The sequence below is a fragment of the Coccinella septempunctata genome, chromosome 8 (genome assembly GCF_907165205.1).
Source record: "Coccinella septempunctata chromosome 8, icCocSept1.1, whole genome shotgun sequence".
Lineage (NCBI taxonomy): Eukaryota > Metazoa > Arthropoda > Insecta > Coleoptera > Coccinellidae > Coccinella > Coccinella septempunctata.
The window spans coordinates 31,495,662-31,513,766 of NC_058196.1; the positions used below are offsets into that span (position 1 = coordinate 31,495,662).

General features: G+C 38.0%; 1 protein-coding gene across 1 annotated transcript; it reads left to right on the forward strand.

Annotated features, from left to right (window-relative positions):
* The first annotated feature begins 154 nt into the window (after positions 1-154).
* Positions 155-17,632, forward strand: LOC123318466 (fizzy-related protein homolog). The gene is made up of 5 exons (XM_044905090.1): positions 155-1,047; positions 12,714-12,953; positions 14,683-14,932; positions 14,992-15,282; positions 16,106-17,632. The coding sequence occupies exons 1-5, from the start codon at positions 691-693 to the stop codon at positions 16,390-16,392; spliced, it is 1,425 nt and encodes a 474-aa protein (XP_044761025.1). The 5' UTR covers positions 155-690; the 3' UTR covers positions 16,393-17,632.
* The last annotated feature ends 473 nt before the right edge of the window (positions 17,633-18,105 follow it).

Genomic DNA, 18,105 nt, shown 5'->3' on the forward strand with positions numbered 1-18,105 from the left:
AACCGAAAATTCCTAATAGAACAGGTAGGCAACAATTCCGAGAATAACCGATCCTACTTAGTACAATTCAGTAATTCCTTCAGAGGAGCATCTTCCAGAATATAAAAAGAAGTTGTTTCAGATCTCTATACGAAGGTAGAAGAGGCTGACTCCGGTCCTGGCGAATCGAACGAGTCCTAGACCTAATAAAATATTATTTTTAGCTCTATGGTCCTAGTAGTTCGAATGAATCATCATCTGTGTTTGTTTAGTGTCACGGTATAAAAATTCGTAATCATAGAACTCCAATTAGAATATTCGTTAATTTGATTATGGCATTTCGCAAATGCAAGGGACATTTAAAAACAATTAATGAAAAAATCATTAGTGCTGTACCATCCTTGTGATTGTTACATTATACGGTAACAGAGTTTGTGCCTGAAATGCTTGTTGGCAGTCGTATCTCAGCAGATATTCCAGCTCCTCCTAGTTGTGCTCTAACTTTTGATGTGAATGCTTTATTGGACGGTAGTGAATTAATACATTTTGGGCTATAAGTGAACATTTCAATTCAGTTATTTGAAAGTATAATTACCAATGCAGTTCAATGCATTGGTGACATTTGAACTCGCATAAATAATCAGAAAAGAAGGGACTGAAGTTTTTGATTCCAAACCTGGAATTCAAGTGTGTACATAGTTTTAATCCAAAATGTCTTTAGATCTGATGTATGAAGACAGAGCCCTACAACCTACCAGATTAACAGTGGCGAGAAACTTGTTTGGAACTGGGAGAAGCTTGAATTGTGACAGATATATACCTTGTCGTGCTAATAATAACTGGGAAACAAACTTCGCAGTGATACCTGATAACAATAAAGTTGTAGCGCAATGTAAAAAAACAAGGGAAAATGGTGAAAATGCCAGGGACCATTCAGTGTACAATATCCTTTTGAGGAATGAGATACTGGGAGAACGTATTCATGATATAAAGACACAGTGTGATGATAGATTAGTGCTGAGCCCGACGCAACCTAGGAATCTTTTCAGATATGGAACTCCAAAGAGGGTGAGTCTATATCCTGGGTGTTTTCTTTTATTATTTTTGTTAGAGAAGACGACTGCATGATTATTCCAGTCCAGAGAAACATTTTACACTGATTTACGAAAACGTATTCTATTCTTTATGGATTCATTGTTGCTGGAACCGTTTGTGTTGATTTATAAACTTTATTTGTTGGTATTTATTGAAAATGAAGATGAATATTGCATGAGAAAATATTTAGATGGAATTTCCTCTATTCGGGGTCTTTCTAAGAAATATTCGCCTTATCTACGTATCTCCAATACAAACAAACATTGATTCTCAACTTCATCAGTGGACAAGGAATAACATCTGTATGTTCCTTTTGAATAAAATAGCAAGTATTTTCCACACATATGAACAGAAGCACTGAATTTCATTATTATGACCTTATAAGGTGATCCAAGGACCCAAATTTTAGCAATTCTGTTCTGTAGAATAGTTAAGAAAGATCTTCCAGTTTGCTATGCCCTGTAGATTTGATGGTGAAAAATTTTGGCCATTGAGATCCTTGAGTTGAGCTTATAAATAGCCCATTTTTCTCCCTAGTCATTTGTTTGTCGGTATGAACAGGATAATTATTCCTTCTAAGGCTTTCTCGAAACCTTTCTATTTTTATCTATCTTATCAGTGTTTGCTTTTGTCAGATACTACACTGATTTATGCGAAAAATAGAGTAGAGAGATATCTCTGAAGAAATCTTTTCCAGATAGTGGATTATGATTTTTTAACAAAATGAGACAATTTTCTTGGCATGCAATTCTTGTTTATTTTTCTACAATAATAAAGCTGAACACCGGCAAATGTTCAATTGTTTGCGAAGCGTGTTTTGACAACCTTCAAAACCTAAGTGCCTTAATCGCCATCGAGAACTGTTCTTTATCTATTGTTACTAATGACCGTCTCACTCCTAAAAATAATTAGGATGTTTGGATTATCGTGAGTCTAGAATGAAATTAGAGGTAGTTAATCCTTCCATTTGACACCCGCCTACTGGCCTGCCGAAGACGGAAACGACGAAACGGACACCCATCATCGAACCCCATTATCAGCACCTTTTGTTGCATAATAATCTGTGGTATCGATAGTCCACAAACTACCGGCGAGGTGGGGGGGTCTTTGAACTCTATAATCCTTGGTCGATCCACAGAAATGTGAAATTATTCAATTTTTCGCTGCGTTTTTATCTGGTGTTTTTATTACGTTATCAATAGGGACAATTAGTATTCGGTATTAATCTACTTCTGATGATGAATATGCAACGGAATGGAATGAATAGACAATCGAACTGGGACGTCGATTCGAAGAAAAGTCGGTCATCGAGGCGACGGTTCTGTTTTTTTATCTGCTGTGCGTTTACTCATCCATAGAGTGCATCCGTGGTTAATGTCAGTTTGACAGCGATTGAAAAGGGAATTTGTCTTTTTTTGAAGGACGTACCGGAACTACTGAGGTGTCATTAGATCTACTTTTTATGTAATGAAGAACCATCGATGTTGAATAGAATTTTCAGAGAAATTTTGTGGATTTTTTTCGAAACATTATTATAATTGTACTTTTACAACCGCTTGCGTGGCTCAGAGGTCTTGTAACCGGAAATTCTTCGAATACTGGACATAATGAACCTTCGTTTGTAATTTTCGGCAGAATAGCCGATTTCGAATGTGATTTAACTTAAAATGTAGTTCTTTTGTCGCTCTCGTTGTTCGTATTCAACGACCGACGCCAGAAAATGCAGAAATATACAACTCCTTGGAACGTGACGATTGTTGTGCGTTGCAGAACTGTTTTTTTATTGTTATTATTATTTATTTATCTCCTTATCCGTCCATATATCATATCGTACAGATTACGAGAGACACGTGCGTCCGTACGACTAATGAGGTTGAGCGTTTCGAAAAAGGAAGGGTGCATTGCAAATTAGAACTTATTCAAGCTCTAATTGAATCGACGAATATTCCGATTTTCATTTTTCGACATTATTAAGACGTTTTTACTGTTAATTTATGCGAACATGTCCGGGTGAAAATCCTTTTTTATTTATGGATTTTCGTTTCGTTTTCCGGTTCAGTTTTCCCGGTCGGCGTCGCCTGACGTATGTTAGGTCGATGTACCTACAGACGGTGTAGACTTTGGGCGGACAGTTGACGTTTTCTATGAAATGGGAACTAGGAGGCCAGGATATCCAACGATAAATACCTAGGCCAAAACCATAGACATATAGACATGTCTCTATGTCTGATCAAAACAATACTCTTTGCTCTCTATGAAGCTCTATGAATCAGGGGTGTCAAACGTATTTTTTTAATCGACGTTTGGTTTTTCTCACAGTGGCGATATTTTTAGTTTCGATTCAGTAATTTACCAACTTAATTCCGACATTTGTCAAACGGCTACTGAAAAATAAAACGAAATCAATTCTGATCGTGAGTCGAGTAAACTTATTATTTGCCTTAGCCACGAAAATCTAGGACGTGTTGACTCAATTTTCTTATCTAATTACTTTGACTTATCTCGAGACTGGTCGTGTGACTTCACCGGAGCTGTAGGTATTTCAAATCGTTCGGTTTATTCGAAAATCCTTCTTTTCTCTCTTCTATGGAAACGGTGGTGTTGATTGGCCGCCAAGGACGAGCGATTCGACACCGATGGATTATTTTCTTGGAGGTCGATGGCAATACTGATTCAGAAGAATCTTCAGCACCTTGACAATGATGGAAATAGTTAGGGTCAAATTGCTTCAAGGACATGAAATTCGGATTTGAAGGCCTTTCTACCTATCTGGTGGTATCTGGGGATCTTGTGGGAAACGGAAGTACGCTGGTTTTGTACGAGTTGAAGTTATCGATATGGTCTTTACTCAGTTGATAAGTCCTCACTGATAATATACTTCTTGACGTGGCTGAATGACTGGTGAATCACTGCGTACATAGAGAAAGTTCAGAAAAAGGAGGAAATAAGAAACATTTGAAAGAGTGATCCTTATTTTTTGTTCCTACTCGTTTCACAAAATGACTAGTAGGCCAGGAGATCCACCTTTAGATGCAGATTTACCTTGAAAAACTGTAACGAAATGAATTTCTTAAATATCGAGGCTAAAAACACTAGTCTTTTCTCTATGAGTACCCACCCCTGTCAGTGGTCGGGTCTAACCTCACTTCTGTCAAACTGACGTGGATTTTTTTACATTTGTGTTCGGTAAACGTCGAATAAAAAGACATTCTGTTAAAATTTGAAAATTCGAGGCAACCGAACTAAAACTGATTGAAATTCTAATGAATCCTCCTTATTAGAATAAAAACCAATTAGTTTTACACCTTTTTTCGGTGTAATAAACCTGGCCCAGCCTATTTGCCCCCATTAATCATTCCTGGTACCTTAATTTTTTGATCCCTTGACGGCGGGAGTATACCATTAAGACCGCTCTGTTAAGCCATGCGAACAAATACTCAAATTATTTATTATAAGATCGGGTGTAACGTACCGACGCCTAATTTTCTTACGCACCGTACGATTATTATATGGTTAATAATAAGTTATAATTAATTCAAAGGTAGCTTTGTATGAGTAAATATTAGTTTGTATCTTATTAGTTTATTCACGGTACCGTTTCGGGGGAGATTTGCATAACCTGCATTGTTTCGAAATATGTCGAGCGTTTCGAGAAAAACTCGAATGTTCTATGGGCGCCCGGAGAAGAGATACGTCATCTGTCACTTCGAAAATTTTGATAGCGATGTTTGTGCTTCAAGTGGAAGTGAGGGACTTGTTTTGCTTCTTTTTTCTCTTTGAAATAGGGCTTGGATGATTGTAAGAGAATCGGAATCTTTCCAATATTATAGTGTATTATACTTTTGCACGCTGACAATGTTCGACTCCAACGTAGCGTTGCAAAGACACACGAATTATGTAAATCGTAAGATTAAAGGTGGGTGTCGGAGATGCTGAACTTCCAACGATATCGAGAAATGAGAATAATGGTCCCGTCTAATAATAAATGTCGGATTGATGACCTCTGCCGTGTACGAGACATTTTTTCATGTGCGGAAAATGTGCAAATTTTACAGGATCGTTAATGCTTCCATCGACTATTTCGTCGATTTGCTGATGAGTTTCTCCGCTGACGCTCAAATTTCAGAGAAGGAGCTTCGAGAAAGTACGAAAAATTTAAAAACGTTGGATATTGAAGTGAAATATGTCAAAACATTACCTGAAGTTGAGATGTATTTTTCTCTGTAGAAGGACTCCCTCTATCTTTCATTTTAAACCATTTTTTCGATTCTACAGGGCGAGTTTTTGAGTCATTCGGTAGATTCTTGAGGTCAAAAGACACAATTTTTTTTCTTATACCATTTATTCCGATTTTCATAATGAGCTATTCCACCCCTTCAGAATAACAAGCTGAATCTATGACACTACACATCTGTGGATATTTTACAGGGTTGCCAAAGTACCCAATTTTTCGTATATCACAGAAATTTTTATTTTTGAACATCAAATTACTCGAAAACGGCGCATTGTACGGGAAAATAAGAAGAATTGTTTCTTCAAAACTTTCAAATATTCATAAGAATCATTAGATAGCGTCCAATTTAGTTTCAAGAGTTGGGTTTTTGGTATTTCATGGTACGTGATGGTCATAATGAGAAAACTGGAAGACGTGGGTGATATCTTGTGTTCGAAAAAGATTCCCTGTATATCTCGAAAATTTCATATTTTTCCTTATATGTTATCCTCATCCTCATTTTCTCCTGACAGCGTATCGCTGGCGTCAAAATTAACTACTTTCCAGGAAAATACACGGAGAGCAAACAAACATCGTGCATTATTGACATTTCACAGGTTCGCCTTGTTGATACAATCGGTGATTTCGTTTATCGGACGGGAATTCTTCAACCTGCTCTTTCCTAGATAACGGACATTAAAATAATATCGTTTCGACGTTATCTGTAACTCGGGAGATGCGGAATTTTTTTCATTTCAACCTTAAATTGAGGTTGAATCTGCTGGCCAAAACCGATAAAAAGTGAGGTTAGCGCCGATCACAGGGGTGGGTAGTACGCAGTCGAATCACAGAGTAGCGAGGTGAGCTTATTACAGTAGGTAGATTGTAGTCGTATATATTTTTTTCAAGTTTATCTCGAAAGATTGGTTGATATTCACGAATATTCCTCGTCGTTTTTCTGGGTGCTCCTCGTTTTAGAAACTCCACGTGCTGAATTTCTAACGTAATTTCGCCGGTTTCGTTATCTTTACACTGTCAATTATCATGTTTATCTTAGTCGTTAGTTTTGTAACTAATGCGTCCGTCGTAACGAGATCTAGAAAGTCCGTTCTAGCAGAAACGATTAGAGCGATCTATTCACCCCGATTTTCGGCAATTAGCGAGGTCCTGAAACGCGTGTACCGTAATTTTTTTTCGAAGATAACCTGGTCGTTTATCGGTATATCGCATTGTTCGACCATAGAGAGGCGATCGGCAATAATGTCATTCGAGTATATGACCGGAAATTGAGCGTCTAGCGGTGTGGGCAGTTCCTCAAATTCCGCCTATTGACTCACCCGCTTCAGATACTACCCGGAGGTAGCAATTTTTGGTTCGTTTACCTCTCAGAGCCTTTGGAAAAATTTTAAGTTTAAACTTAGTCGAGTTCCTTCGATTGGCAACGGGGTTAGGTTATTTTTCGCGAGATATGACAGGTTAGGAATACGAATTTAGGCAAGAAACGTTACGGCTACTTCTAGGTGAGGTTATGGAAGGGACAAAACCGTTTCGATTTGGAATAGGGTCGTGATAAGTGGTAACGCCGTAGGTCATAGGGAATTGAAGATTTTTTTTCAGGTTGCGCGAATCTTTCGGTAAAAATATTGATTTTTGTGGTGTTCTCGAAGGGAATTCGGATAAATGATCCTAGCAATTAATACCTTAATCGTCGGAAAACTGAGCCTTATCGACGTTATTTGGCACAACGCCCCCCTCGACGAAATGCATCGATTTCCAATCGGATATCGAATAACCAGACGATAAGACCGTCTACGCGGGTAATGCGCGAAATCTTATCAGCGAAAAAACACACAATTATCTGTCTATTTACAAATATAACACATGTAATCGATTCGTTCCTGGACAACCACAGGAAGGTACCAAAATAAACCCACCGACCTAGGAGAGATAGGAAATAATTAACCGCGAATTAGGTCAGTTATAAAGTGAGATTTTTCTGTCTCTCTCTCGCTCATATTACTCTCTATCTGGTGTTATTCAGAAATCCGAGTTGGTATCTTTTTTAATTTTTTACTCGACTTATTCTGCACCACACAATAAATGAAAAAAAAATATCACAATTTGTACAAAAATGTTTTTTCCTTGTTCTAAATATCTCTAAGTTTTAAATATTCTGAACATTTTTGCTTGTTCGGCGTTTTTGTGGGATGTATCAACGGTTTGATCGATTTTGTCGGCTGGGACACCCTGTACAGAAACCATAAGTGAAACGGAAATAGAACCTGTCTCATTTCTATGAAACGAAGGCTAATTATTTCTGTTGTCGACGATTATGCTCATAATACACCCCGTATATGAGGATTCTTTCACGTAATTCAGAAGATACAAGCTTCTACAACCTCCACCATTGTGTACAAATTGGGACAATGAGATTTAACGATTATTACGGAATTAGAGGCAATAATCGACAATGGAACATTGAATGCGATTATATTTCCGTGACCGAAGAAATCGTGGTCTTTTGCTCCGTCTGATCGCATTTATTGAGAAAAGTAACACGAAGATCCACCTTCTCGAGCCTATTTGCCTTAAAAAATCATAACGAAATGAATTTCATAAATACCGAGGCCAAAAACACTCGCTCCACTAGTCGAATCGTACTACCCACCCCTTAGAACATAGAATACCTAGAATTCTATGACCCACCCCTATCTGTGTTCGGTGCTAACCTCGCTTCAGCCACTACTGTCAAACCATAGACATAGAGACATGGACTGAGCAATGTCAGCATGAAATTGGCTTTTTTTATAGAAAGAGAGAAATGATCGTCGGGAATTTACCTGTCTCTTTTTTGTTCACATAGAGTTGAGTGTAGACCAATCAAAATTCTAGAAAGAGACAACTGCATTCCCGACGTGCGTTTCTCTCTGTCACTTTTTTTGACCGTATTTCATGCATAGATAGAAAGGGAAGGCACAGTCCATGTCTATATGTCTATGTGTCAAACGTTGTTTGCATTTGATAAACTTCATAAACTCGAATTTCTGAAGCTTTCATAGCTTCCCTTGAATGGGAAAAACGTCAGGTAATTCTGATAAATGCGTCTAAATTGGAAAAGTTGGTAATTGGGTTTTTCTGTCAGTACTCCGTATAAAATATGTCATATTATGATGTATCAGAGCTTCTTAGAAGTTGCACTGTGAATGTTTAGAACTCAACCTTGCGTGTAAATTGTTCAACGATGTTATTAATCGGAATATCAATGTCGAAATCGATGTAATACTGCATGCACGTGGTGCATATGAGTAATCGTAACACAGTAATAATAATTATTCTTACACTAGTCAGTCTTTAATTTTTCTAGATTTTTACGGAAGTTGAAGTGTGAATCTGACTTCTCATCAATGAGGATAAGCATCGAACGTCAAACGTGATGAAGAATACCTAGTACACGAGTCTGTGGAATTAAAAATTCATCATCGATGCAACTTTAGATCCGAATGATTATTGTTTTGACTTTGAAATTGCATATTGATTACTCAGCTCTAGGACGCAATATCCACTGATGTTTACGTTTTCTAGATAGTTGACATACCTTTATTAGCTTGAGGAAATCTCCTGATAATTAATAATTATTCACTATCAGAAATTCTATGAAAATTTTAAGTGGGTTACTCAACCAAAGGAACGTGATGATAAGTTCGAATTGTATAGTGAAATTTTTCATCGGAAATTCTTCGTTCTCAATTTGTCCCATTCGAAATAGCACGTATTAGACGAACAATGAAGTAATAACGATAAAAATCGAAGCGGTTCTCCTTCAACTACGCGTGATGTCAACATTGTGCATCTCGGAAATGTTTTTCCTAGATGCAATTAAAAAAAAAATGCCTACGCGAAGTGCATTATTCGTTCTGTCCATTAAGTCGCCAAGCGGATTCTGCCAACGATCGAAATGTAAATAACTTGCGATTATTCGATTTCCTTTCGTTTCGTAACGATAAAAACGCTATTTTCCTTTGGTTTATGATAATTCTCCTACAATTTATTCTTTGGAAGTAATGACATTACTTATTTGCGAAATTCCTCTATGGGCTGTCATTTTTTAAGGGTTGCCAACACACAAGCATTAACGGCCCCAAATTCGGTCCTTGCGTCAATTTTTAGACAGAATCAAAATGTTTTGTTTGAGTCTGCGATCGAGAATGTCGATAATTTTTTTTCCCGTCTACCAAACCACCGACACAAAACCATCGAATGCTAGAAATCGAACGCCCATTTCGAGAATAGTCCGCGTTGGTGGTGAGTCACATTTTCTACGATTATCATATAATGAAATTTGAAGGCATTCCGTATGCTCATCTTTGGCAGCGACCACGTCCACGCCAACACCGACGACCACAGGACGGCTGAGGCCCCCCGGTCCGATTTGGGGGGTTTTTGGACAACGCCAAATCCGGTCCGAAAAATTGAACTGTAATTTATGGATATTGCCAGCATGATTTTTCTTCAATTTTTAATATTTGAATATTATTTTTCGTGAGCTATTCTAATACCTATCTGAAGTGAGGAAAAATAGGTTTCGTTTGATTAATTTTCAGAAATTCATGCATTTATTGATCAGTTATGAGTTTATTTTAATTAAGGAGTACCTCCAAAATAAATCTTCATATTCTTTCGATGAACTGAAAATTAACCCTGTTTGCGAATTTGTAAAAATTTAATGGGAAAGATGCCCTCAAATTATTAACAAATTACACTTATTGTGATAAGTTATCCTTGGTTGAACATATATACTTCAGACTAATGTCAACAGACTTAATTATCGTGATGAATTTTTTTCTACCGTCAATTTCGTATCGATCTCTAGATGAAATACCATATAATACATACTTGCTAAAGATGGAATTTCCAATAATAGTCTTCTATGAGAAAAAAAATAAGACATTACCATCATATTCGAAAAAATTAGTTTCAATTACTGGAGGTGTTAACCTCTCTTCTATTGTGAAAGAGAGATAATCGATTTCTATGGACGAAATTGAAATAGTGTCACAGATATTAATGTGAACGAACGAAGGTTAAACGTCAATTAATGATGTAGATGTGTCGTAATCTGCCGATTACTTGAAAAATCCATAATGATCGATTATCTTTTTCAAGAACAATTTCAGTAGAGCCCCCGTATACGATGCACTCCCACAACGTTCGTCGGAATGCTAATTACGAACTCTATCGCCCAGCTGATCGAGCCATTAGACTTCAGACGGTGTCCAACCTGCCAAATATAGCTTCATGTCGAACGGTTTCCGGTCTAGGAAGGAAACAGATCCATATTTGCCATTTCGAATATTGATAAATCGACCGGGGAATGACTCGAAGCTCCCGGCGGAATTTTCATGAGGCGCTGAACGCCAAAAATCGCAACAGACTGAGGAATTCGACCCAAGAAATACACTGCCCGAAGAAAAAGTAATTTTTTACACTCGAATCGAAGTGCTGCATAAGCTAATAGGGGGCGGTAGAGCAAGAGCTGCAACCGTCGCACAAGATCGGCTAATAAGTTTAACTGCGCGACAAATCCCTTCTTCACAGCATCCCTAATCGATTGGCCCTTAGCCTCTCCAGAAGAAAATAGCGTTGGATACGTCTAGTCTGCGATGTCACTGCAATAACACAGTTTACCCGGCCCGCTGCAGACATAACGACAGCTCGCCAATGAATTCGGCAAAAGTTCTTCGAATTTACGTCGTTAACCTCTCATTGACACAATGAGGATTGGAGAAGGGGCACTACGAAGAGTCGGAGGAGTCGTCACATGATATTGAACCCTTATTTTGAGGTGTTTGTAACCGAATGGACCTTCTTTGAGCCTTCGGACTCCACCTCCATTTCAGGCAGCTTGATCGTATGTTTGGCGTTTAGAAGTTCGCTCAGAATATGGGAGAACAATCTGCTATAATGATCATACTCGTCATTATTGCGTGGGCGAGATTTCTAACTGTGTGGAAAATGGATTTTCAATACGTCCATTCCACGAGGAAACGATCTCTAATTCGACATCGACCTTGGGTCGATTTTGTAGGACGCGAAACTATTAATACGGCAGTATAAGTTTCGTAAATAATTTTATCTAGGATTCATGAAAACAAAGGGGTCAATGGTGTCAATAAAATCCTAGAAAAAGTTCTCGCGATATCCTAGAGTATAAGCGCTCGCGTTTTTAGCGATAAGGCCGTGGATTTTGGAATGTGGAACGTTCAGAATTGGACTCGGAGAAGAGAATTACAAACCCTGCTCCCCGAAATGATATAATTTGGTGAAAAATACGGTACATCCTCCAAACATTCCAAAGACTGGAGTGAGATAGTTGCTTAGTGTCGCTAATCTCAATTGTGACAGTTGACTCGGACATCATTGTCACGTCAATTTTCTGTATGAATAGATAGGAAGCATGTAAATTCTTCAATTTAACGCCTTAGTATCGCACTAGACAGAGAAACATCGAATGTGTGTACTAAAAAAACATTCATTTCTAGCACTGAATGGCCATTCCATGTATCTATATTCTAAGGGTACATCAAACGTTTATATCTTAGATACACCTGTTAGGTTAGGCATGATCATAGAATTTATTCGATCATTTTCAATGAAATTGAAGCGACTCCCCCAATGTTACCAGCGATAAGAAAGACATCTCTTGACACACTTCGGTTTCATCACTCAACGCATTGTGTACCGTTCCTTATCTAGGACATATTATGGTAACACTAGGAAAAGTCGTGCCTAAGCAAGTATCGATCGCGTTTGTAAATTGACAAAGGCGAAAATAAAACACGAAGGTGTAAATAAAAATCATCATGGGGGAAATATGGGACGCGGTGCATAATTTCGAAGACGAAGAATAATGGATCAGGTCGATTAACTGGGTCGCTGTCATAAATTAGGAGAGGGATCTTTGATCGTTTCGTATTCTTGAACTTGATGTTTTGCGTCGTTAGTCACGTGCGCTGATGATAAAAGCGAAGATTGAGAAAACATCGGAATATGTAGGATAGAACAGTGACATACAGACCCTAAGGAACGCATAGAGCCCTTCCGCACGTTCCTATCCCCACCACAACCCTAGCAATGATCCTTCGAAACTCGTCAATTACAGAGACTCTCATTTTCTATTGGTTGATCCGCCATGTTCTGTAGAACGTCAAAATGACTGGTATTTGTATAGAATTTCTAACCTATATTATTATTTCTATGATTATTTGTCAACATTCTTGACAAAAATGGCGGATTTTTGACAGTTTTATGACCCGTTGTCGCCACCGTGGGGTATATAGTCCATGTATCGTCAATCGGCTCTGCCCGCACCCCCTGTAGCTAGAAAACTCGATTTATCGTCAATTCTGATCTTTTATTTTTCTTCCAGAACGAGAACAAGCTGCCCTGCAGCCCGTATTCCCTGTCGCCGCTCACTCCATTCAGCCAGAAGTTGCTCAGGTCCCCCCACAAGGCTACCAGAAAGATATCTAGGATACCCTTCAAAGTTCTGGACGCCCCGGAACTGCAGGACGATTTCTACCTGAACCTCGTCGATTGGTCGGCTCAAAACGTACTCAGCGTCGGATTGGGCAGTAGTGTTTACTTGTGGTCCGCCTGTACCAGCCAAGTAAGTAGACCTTGAAGATCTAGACATATCAGGGGTCACAGAAGACCTCCAATCATTTCATTAGTTTCAATCATAGAACTGAAAAATATAATCAATTCAGAATGAATTCAGCATTCAAAAGGATAATAACGAATTCAACTTGCAACCACCCACATAAGATCTGATATTCATCTCCAATATGTAATCATTTATTATCGTTTTCAATTAATTTCATGAGATCTTTCATTTTCATATAAATAAATGAATGGATGAATAAATCAAGGTTCAAACGTTCTTATTCTTTGCCAAGATGACAAACACAGAACATTATAATGACAATAAAATTCCGTTCAGAACAATAAGCTAAATCTATGACTCTGCACATGATGTGTAAGGTTATGGAGAGTAGAGAGAAGGAGAACGATTGCCGTACTAATAATTTGTCTCCGAAAACACGAAAATAGGAGTCGCTGCGATCGCTAGGTTGATCGATGAGGGGTGGGGATTTAAGCGTCAATTTGAAATGAACAGCCTTCATTTTATTTTAGGTTATGTGTCATCGTGGATTTTCTGATAATTTTTCGGATACTTCTCTTCAAATCTATGTTAAATATGAGTTCTTTGAATTATATGCAATAAAAAACAATTCATATTATAAAGGGGACTATGTTATCAGCTTTATTCATACATAATAAATGACGAAATAATTAAAATTCAAAAGAAATCACTGATTAAAAAAATTGTACCTACGTTTATCATTGTTTATTGAAAACAGGATATGTTAGTTGGTTTGATGTAATCTTCAAAATTATATACATTCGCAGTGAGGAGTAGAACATATCAAGACAACAAAAGGTAGCAATCTCAGATTTATCACTTATTAGAGTAGATTCTGTTTCCAATACTCAGCTGAGAACCTTTATAGACCATATATTATGTTATGCCAACAAAATTCTTCAAGAATATCCACTTCTGAACCATGTAGTTTTATTGGTCAGATATTCTTATTCAGAAGAGTCCACTTCTCACGAGGGATGACAATTTCGATTTTTTTCATAATGAATCCATCATCTTTTTGATATCTTCATCGCAAAAGTGCTTTTGACACACAAATTGATTCAGAGTCGATTCTTGAGGTAAGGTTTATTCCAAATTTGTCTCAAAAATGCACTCGGAAATTTTATCTCTTCTCCTTTTCTTTTCGATGCCAAAACACTGTTACACTAGCGCACGCTTCAACATTTCACCAAGGTCATATGTTGTTCTCTTATCAAAAATCGAAAATAATAATATTCTAATCATCTGTCACCAGGAAGACAGTTCACTCGGCCAACTTCACCTAGTTTAAATCAAAATTTCGCCATCTAGTGATCGCCAGCGCGCCTATTGGCAAAAACATGAACTACCTATTGGTACATATTTTAGGGACAAAAAATCTATGGTCTCTATACTCTCCACATGTAACGTTTTAAGGTTAATTCTGTAGATCTTTTGGACAGGGGTGCATTCGGCCAAAATACCCAATTTTTCGATTTTCGGTGATGTTGAATGGATTTTCAACAGCCTGTATATTTTCAACAGAGCCGAATTGAAAAAAATGGTAAAGAGGAAAGGAGTTTCTTTCGACCTTAAGTCAAATACTTATCCTCTTTAGTGAAGCTGCTCTTAACCTTAATTTCTTAGTTAGGTTAGGTTAGGATATTCTTTAGTTGTTGCATTTCTGGAGATAACGTTTTTACTTTGTTTTTAGGTAACGCGACTGTGCGATCTGTCGGGCGACAGTAATGCAGTGACCTCCGTGTCGTGGAGTGAGAGGGGGAATTTGGTGGCTGTCGGAACGCACCACGGCTACGTCACGATATGGGATGTGGTGGCCAACAAGCAGATCAACAAGCTGCAAGGACACACAGCCAGGGTGGGCGCGTTGGCGTGGAATGGCGATGTTCTGAGTTCGGGCAGCAGGGACCGATTGATACTGCAGAGGGACATCAGGACGAATCGTAAGTGGACACTTTTATATAAAAAAATTAAGTAGCTTAATCAAGTCTTCCTGTTTCAGCTACCATTCCCGAAAGGAAACTGGTGGGTCATCGTCAGGAGGTGTGCGGACTCAAATGGTCGCCGGACAACCAATATCTAGCCTCTGGCGGCAACGACAACAGGTTGCACGTGTGGAATATGCAGTCCTTGACGCCAGTCCAGACCTACACCGACCATTTGGCCGCCGTGAAGGCCATCGCCTGGTCGCCCCACCATCATGGGCTGTTGGCGTCCGGCGGTGGTACCGCCGACAGGTGCATCCGATTCTGGAACACCCTGACTGGACAGCCCATGCAATGCGTGGACACCGGTGGGTAGATTTTCAACGTCGGAATTAGGTTTAAAACGTCCCGCGGTATGTTCTACGTCGAAAAGTTCCCATGGACCTACGTCCGGGAAGGCGCCGTTTTCGATGTACAGGCTGTGGAGTGATTCGTCCCGAGACGGTTATTTTTGATTTACGCCGAAAATAGTGGGGGAAAGTCGGTGAAAATTTGTGTAGTCTTGGGATTTTTCAGCCTCTATGGACTGAATGCAGTAAATTACCCAGGTGTAGACAGTGGCGGGTAGTACCGGGGGGGAGGCGGAGGCAAAACGCCCAATTTTTTTTTCTTGGGACATTTTCGGCATTTCGAATATAAAATCTTGTAGAAGGTACATTTATACACAAAAAGGTATACTAGTCTTATGTCTGTAGGAGGCGTCGTTTTCGAGAAAAATCCGTTCAAAGTCCTTTCCCGGTACTACCCGACACTGACGTTACCTGCGTCATTTATTATATTTCATTCCATAGAGGCTGAAAAATCCAAGGACTGTACAAATTTTCACACATTTACCTCCATCAGTTTTCGCAGAAATTAAAAATAACTGTCTTCGGAGAATTCACTTCAACAGCCGGATAAAGGTTTATTTGAAGTTTTCGTCTTATACGTCGACGTAGAATAAACCATCGATTTTTTAATCCATATTCGGGACACCCTGTATACAGGGTGAGTCTTTGACTTCGTAAAAAATATTATGAAGTACTCATTTTTTGTTCAACTATGAACTTTGATTTTTTTTTTTAAATCTATCATGATTTTAAAGCGTTTTCGAGTCTTGTTGTGCTTGTGCTGATGGTCAGTTTGTTGCAGGTTCGCAAGTGTGCAATCTGGCCTGGTCGAAGCACAGTTCGGAGTTGGTCTCCACCCATGGCTATTCGCAGAATCAAATACTCGTGTGGAAGTACCCCAGTTTAGTGCAAGTGGCCAAGTTGACGGGACATTCTTACAGAGTTCTTTATTTGGCCTTGTCGCCCGACGGCGAGGCGATAGTTACAGGAGCGGGCGACGAAACCCTGAGATTTTGGAACGTTTTCAGCAAAGCGAGGTCGCAGAAAGAGACCAGGTCGGTCCTCAGTCTGTACACGGGAATACGTTAACGAAAAAATTTAACGTAAATTATACAAGACAATAGGTAATATGTAGCGGTGGAAAACGATTTCATTTATACGATTATTTATTCCGAAGCAATTTTATTAGATTTATTAGGGAGAGAATGCAGAGTTCGTTTGCGTGTAAGATAAAGAAATATTTTACTGGCAATTCACAATCATTTACATATAAAATATATTTATTATTTTGATCTATTTTGAATAAACGAGAATCATATACTATGTTAATTTAAGCCTGTGTAATTGAAATGAAACTATTAGTTCTTGTCGGTGATGGGTTTTTTCAGATTTTAAGCGATATTTGAAAAAATTCATCACTTTAAATCATCGAGAGTATTGAGAAGAAGCTGTATATAAAGCGCCAAAAAGTTCGGTATTAGTTTTAATCGAGAATTTATCCAACATACGTTAGTATTTAATTTTGGACATTTTTATTCTTGGTTTACAACTCAACTATTATTGATTTCGATCGATGATTATTGTTTGAAAAAAAATCTGTATGAATGTAAATTATTGTTAATTCTGTATCTATTTTTGTGGTAAATATCTTTCAACCTACAAAAACTCTAAATAAAACTTGAATGTGATAGATTAATGAAGTAGTTCGTTAAAACGAAGGAATGTTTCATCCTGAAAGCTTTCAACATTTTTTTTAAACGGAATGGAACATTTCTTCGGATTGAGGTCGATTTGATATAATCGATGAGATATTTCCTCATTGTGGAGGGTGAATTCGAAGAAAAACTGTCGTTATTTTCTGTGTAGCTTTTTCTTGTAGTGTGTTGTGTGTGTGACGAATGAATTTGTGTAGAATTTTTGGTGCATTTTTAATTGATTTTCTTTCCATCGAAGTACAAATCTTCTCGAACGAAATGTTGCATAATTGATTCGTCCTGTATATAATTTGTGGGAGGGATTGTATATTGGAAAGGATTCGTTTTTTTTGAGGAAGGGATTGAATATTTTTGGTTGTTACTTTTTTTTTCATTCTGTTATTATTTAGTGAGAAGGATTTAAGCCCAAATATGTGTAAATATATTCTTTGTTTTAGCAACAAAATTTTTTTGGGTATAAATCGATAGTTCTATTTTTTTTGTATTAGTAAAATATATTTTTTTCTATGGAATGAATCTGTGTCTCTTTCACTGAATAATAATGGGATAAATATTTGAGATTTCAAGGAAAAAGAAAGATCCTATTTATTCCAAATAAAATTGGTGTCCCTCAAGTTTTTTTCTTCTTTTTCCCTAACGAAACTATGGTCCATTCTGTGATTCGGAATGTAAACGCTCTTCTCTGATTTTTAATTTGACGTTTGCGTATTTTCAGCATTTCTGAAGAGTAAAAGTTGGGAAGTTTTGAATGTGAAAAGTTCAAATCTTGTAGGTTTGAAGTGTTGAAACGAATTTAGAGGCTATTACTACTTGGGTAAGTCTTAAACCAACAGTATTTATCCAAATACGTATTTTGTGTTATGAAATTCACTGTATCCTGCTAGAAAAATCATAAAATGCGTAACGATTCAAACGGTAATTTCTGGAATATGATATTTCGGTTCTATTTGTGCCTTTTGGTTGTCTTAATCATTGGAAAAGCGCCGGCTATCAAATCCAACCGTCTGTTCCGATATTCCTGATCAGTACTGTCAGTATTTCAGAGACGATGCCTATTGGCCCAGTCGTTCGAGTTCTATTGATATTC

Bases quoted from the DNA above. Each gene is read 5' to 3' on its own strand.
- LOC123318466 (XM_044905090.1), top strand. From the start codon at position 691: ATGTCTTTAGATCTGATGTATGAAGACAGAGCCCTACAACCTACCAGA. The intron at 14,933-14,991 runs GTAAGTGGACAC...TTCCTGTTTCAG, and splicing joins GAGGGACATCAGGACGAATC to CTACCATTCCCGAAAGGAAA. The intron at 15,283-16,105 runs GTGGGTAGATTT...AGTTTGTTGCAG, and splicing joins CATGCAATGCGTGGACACCG to GTTCGCAAGTGTGCAATCTG.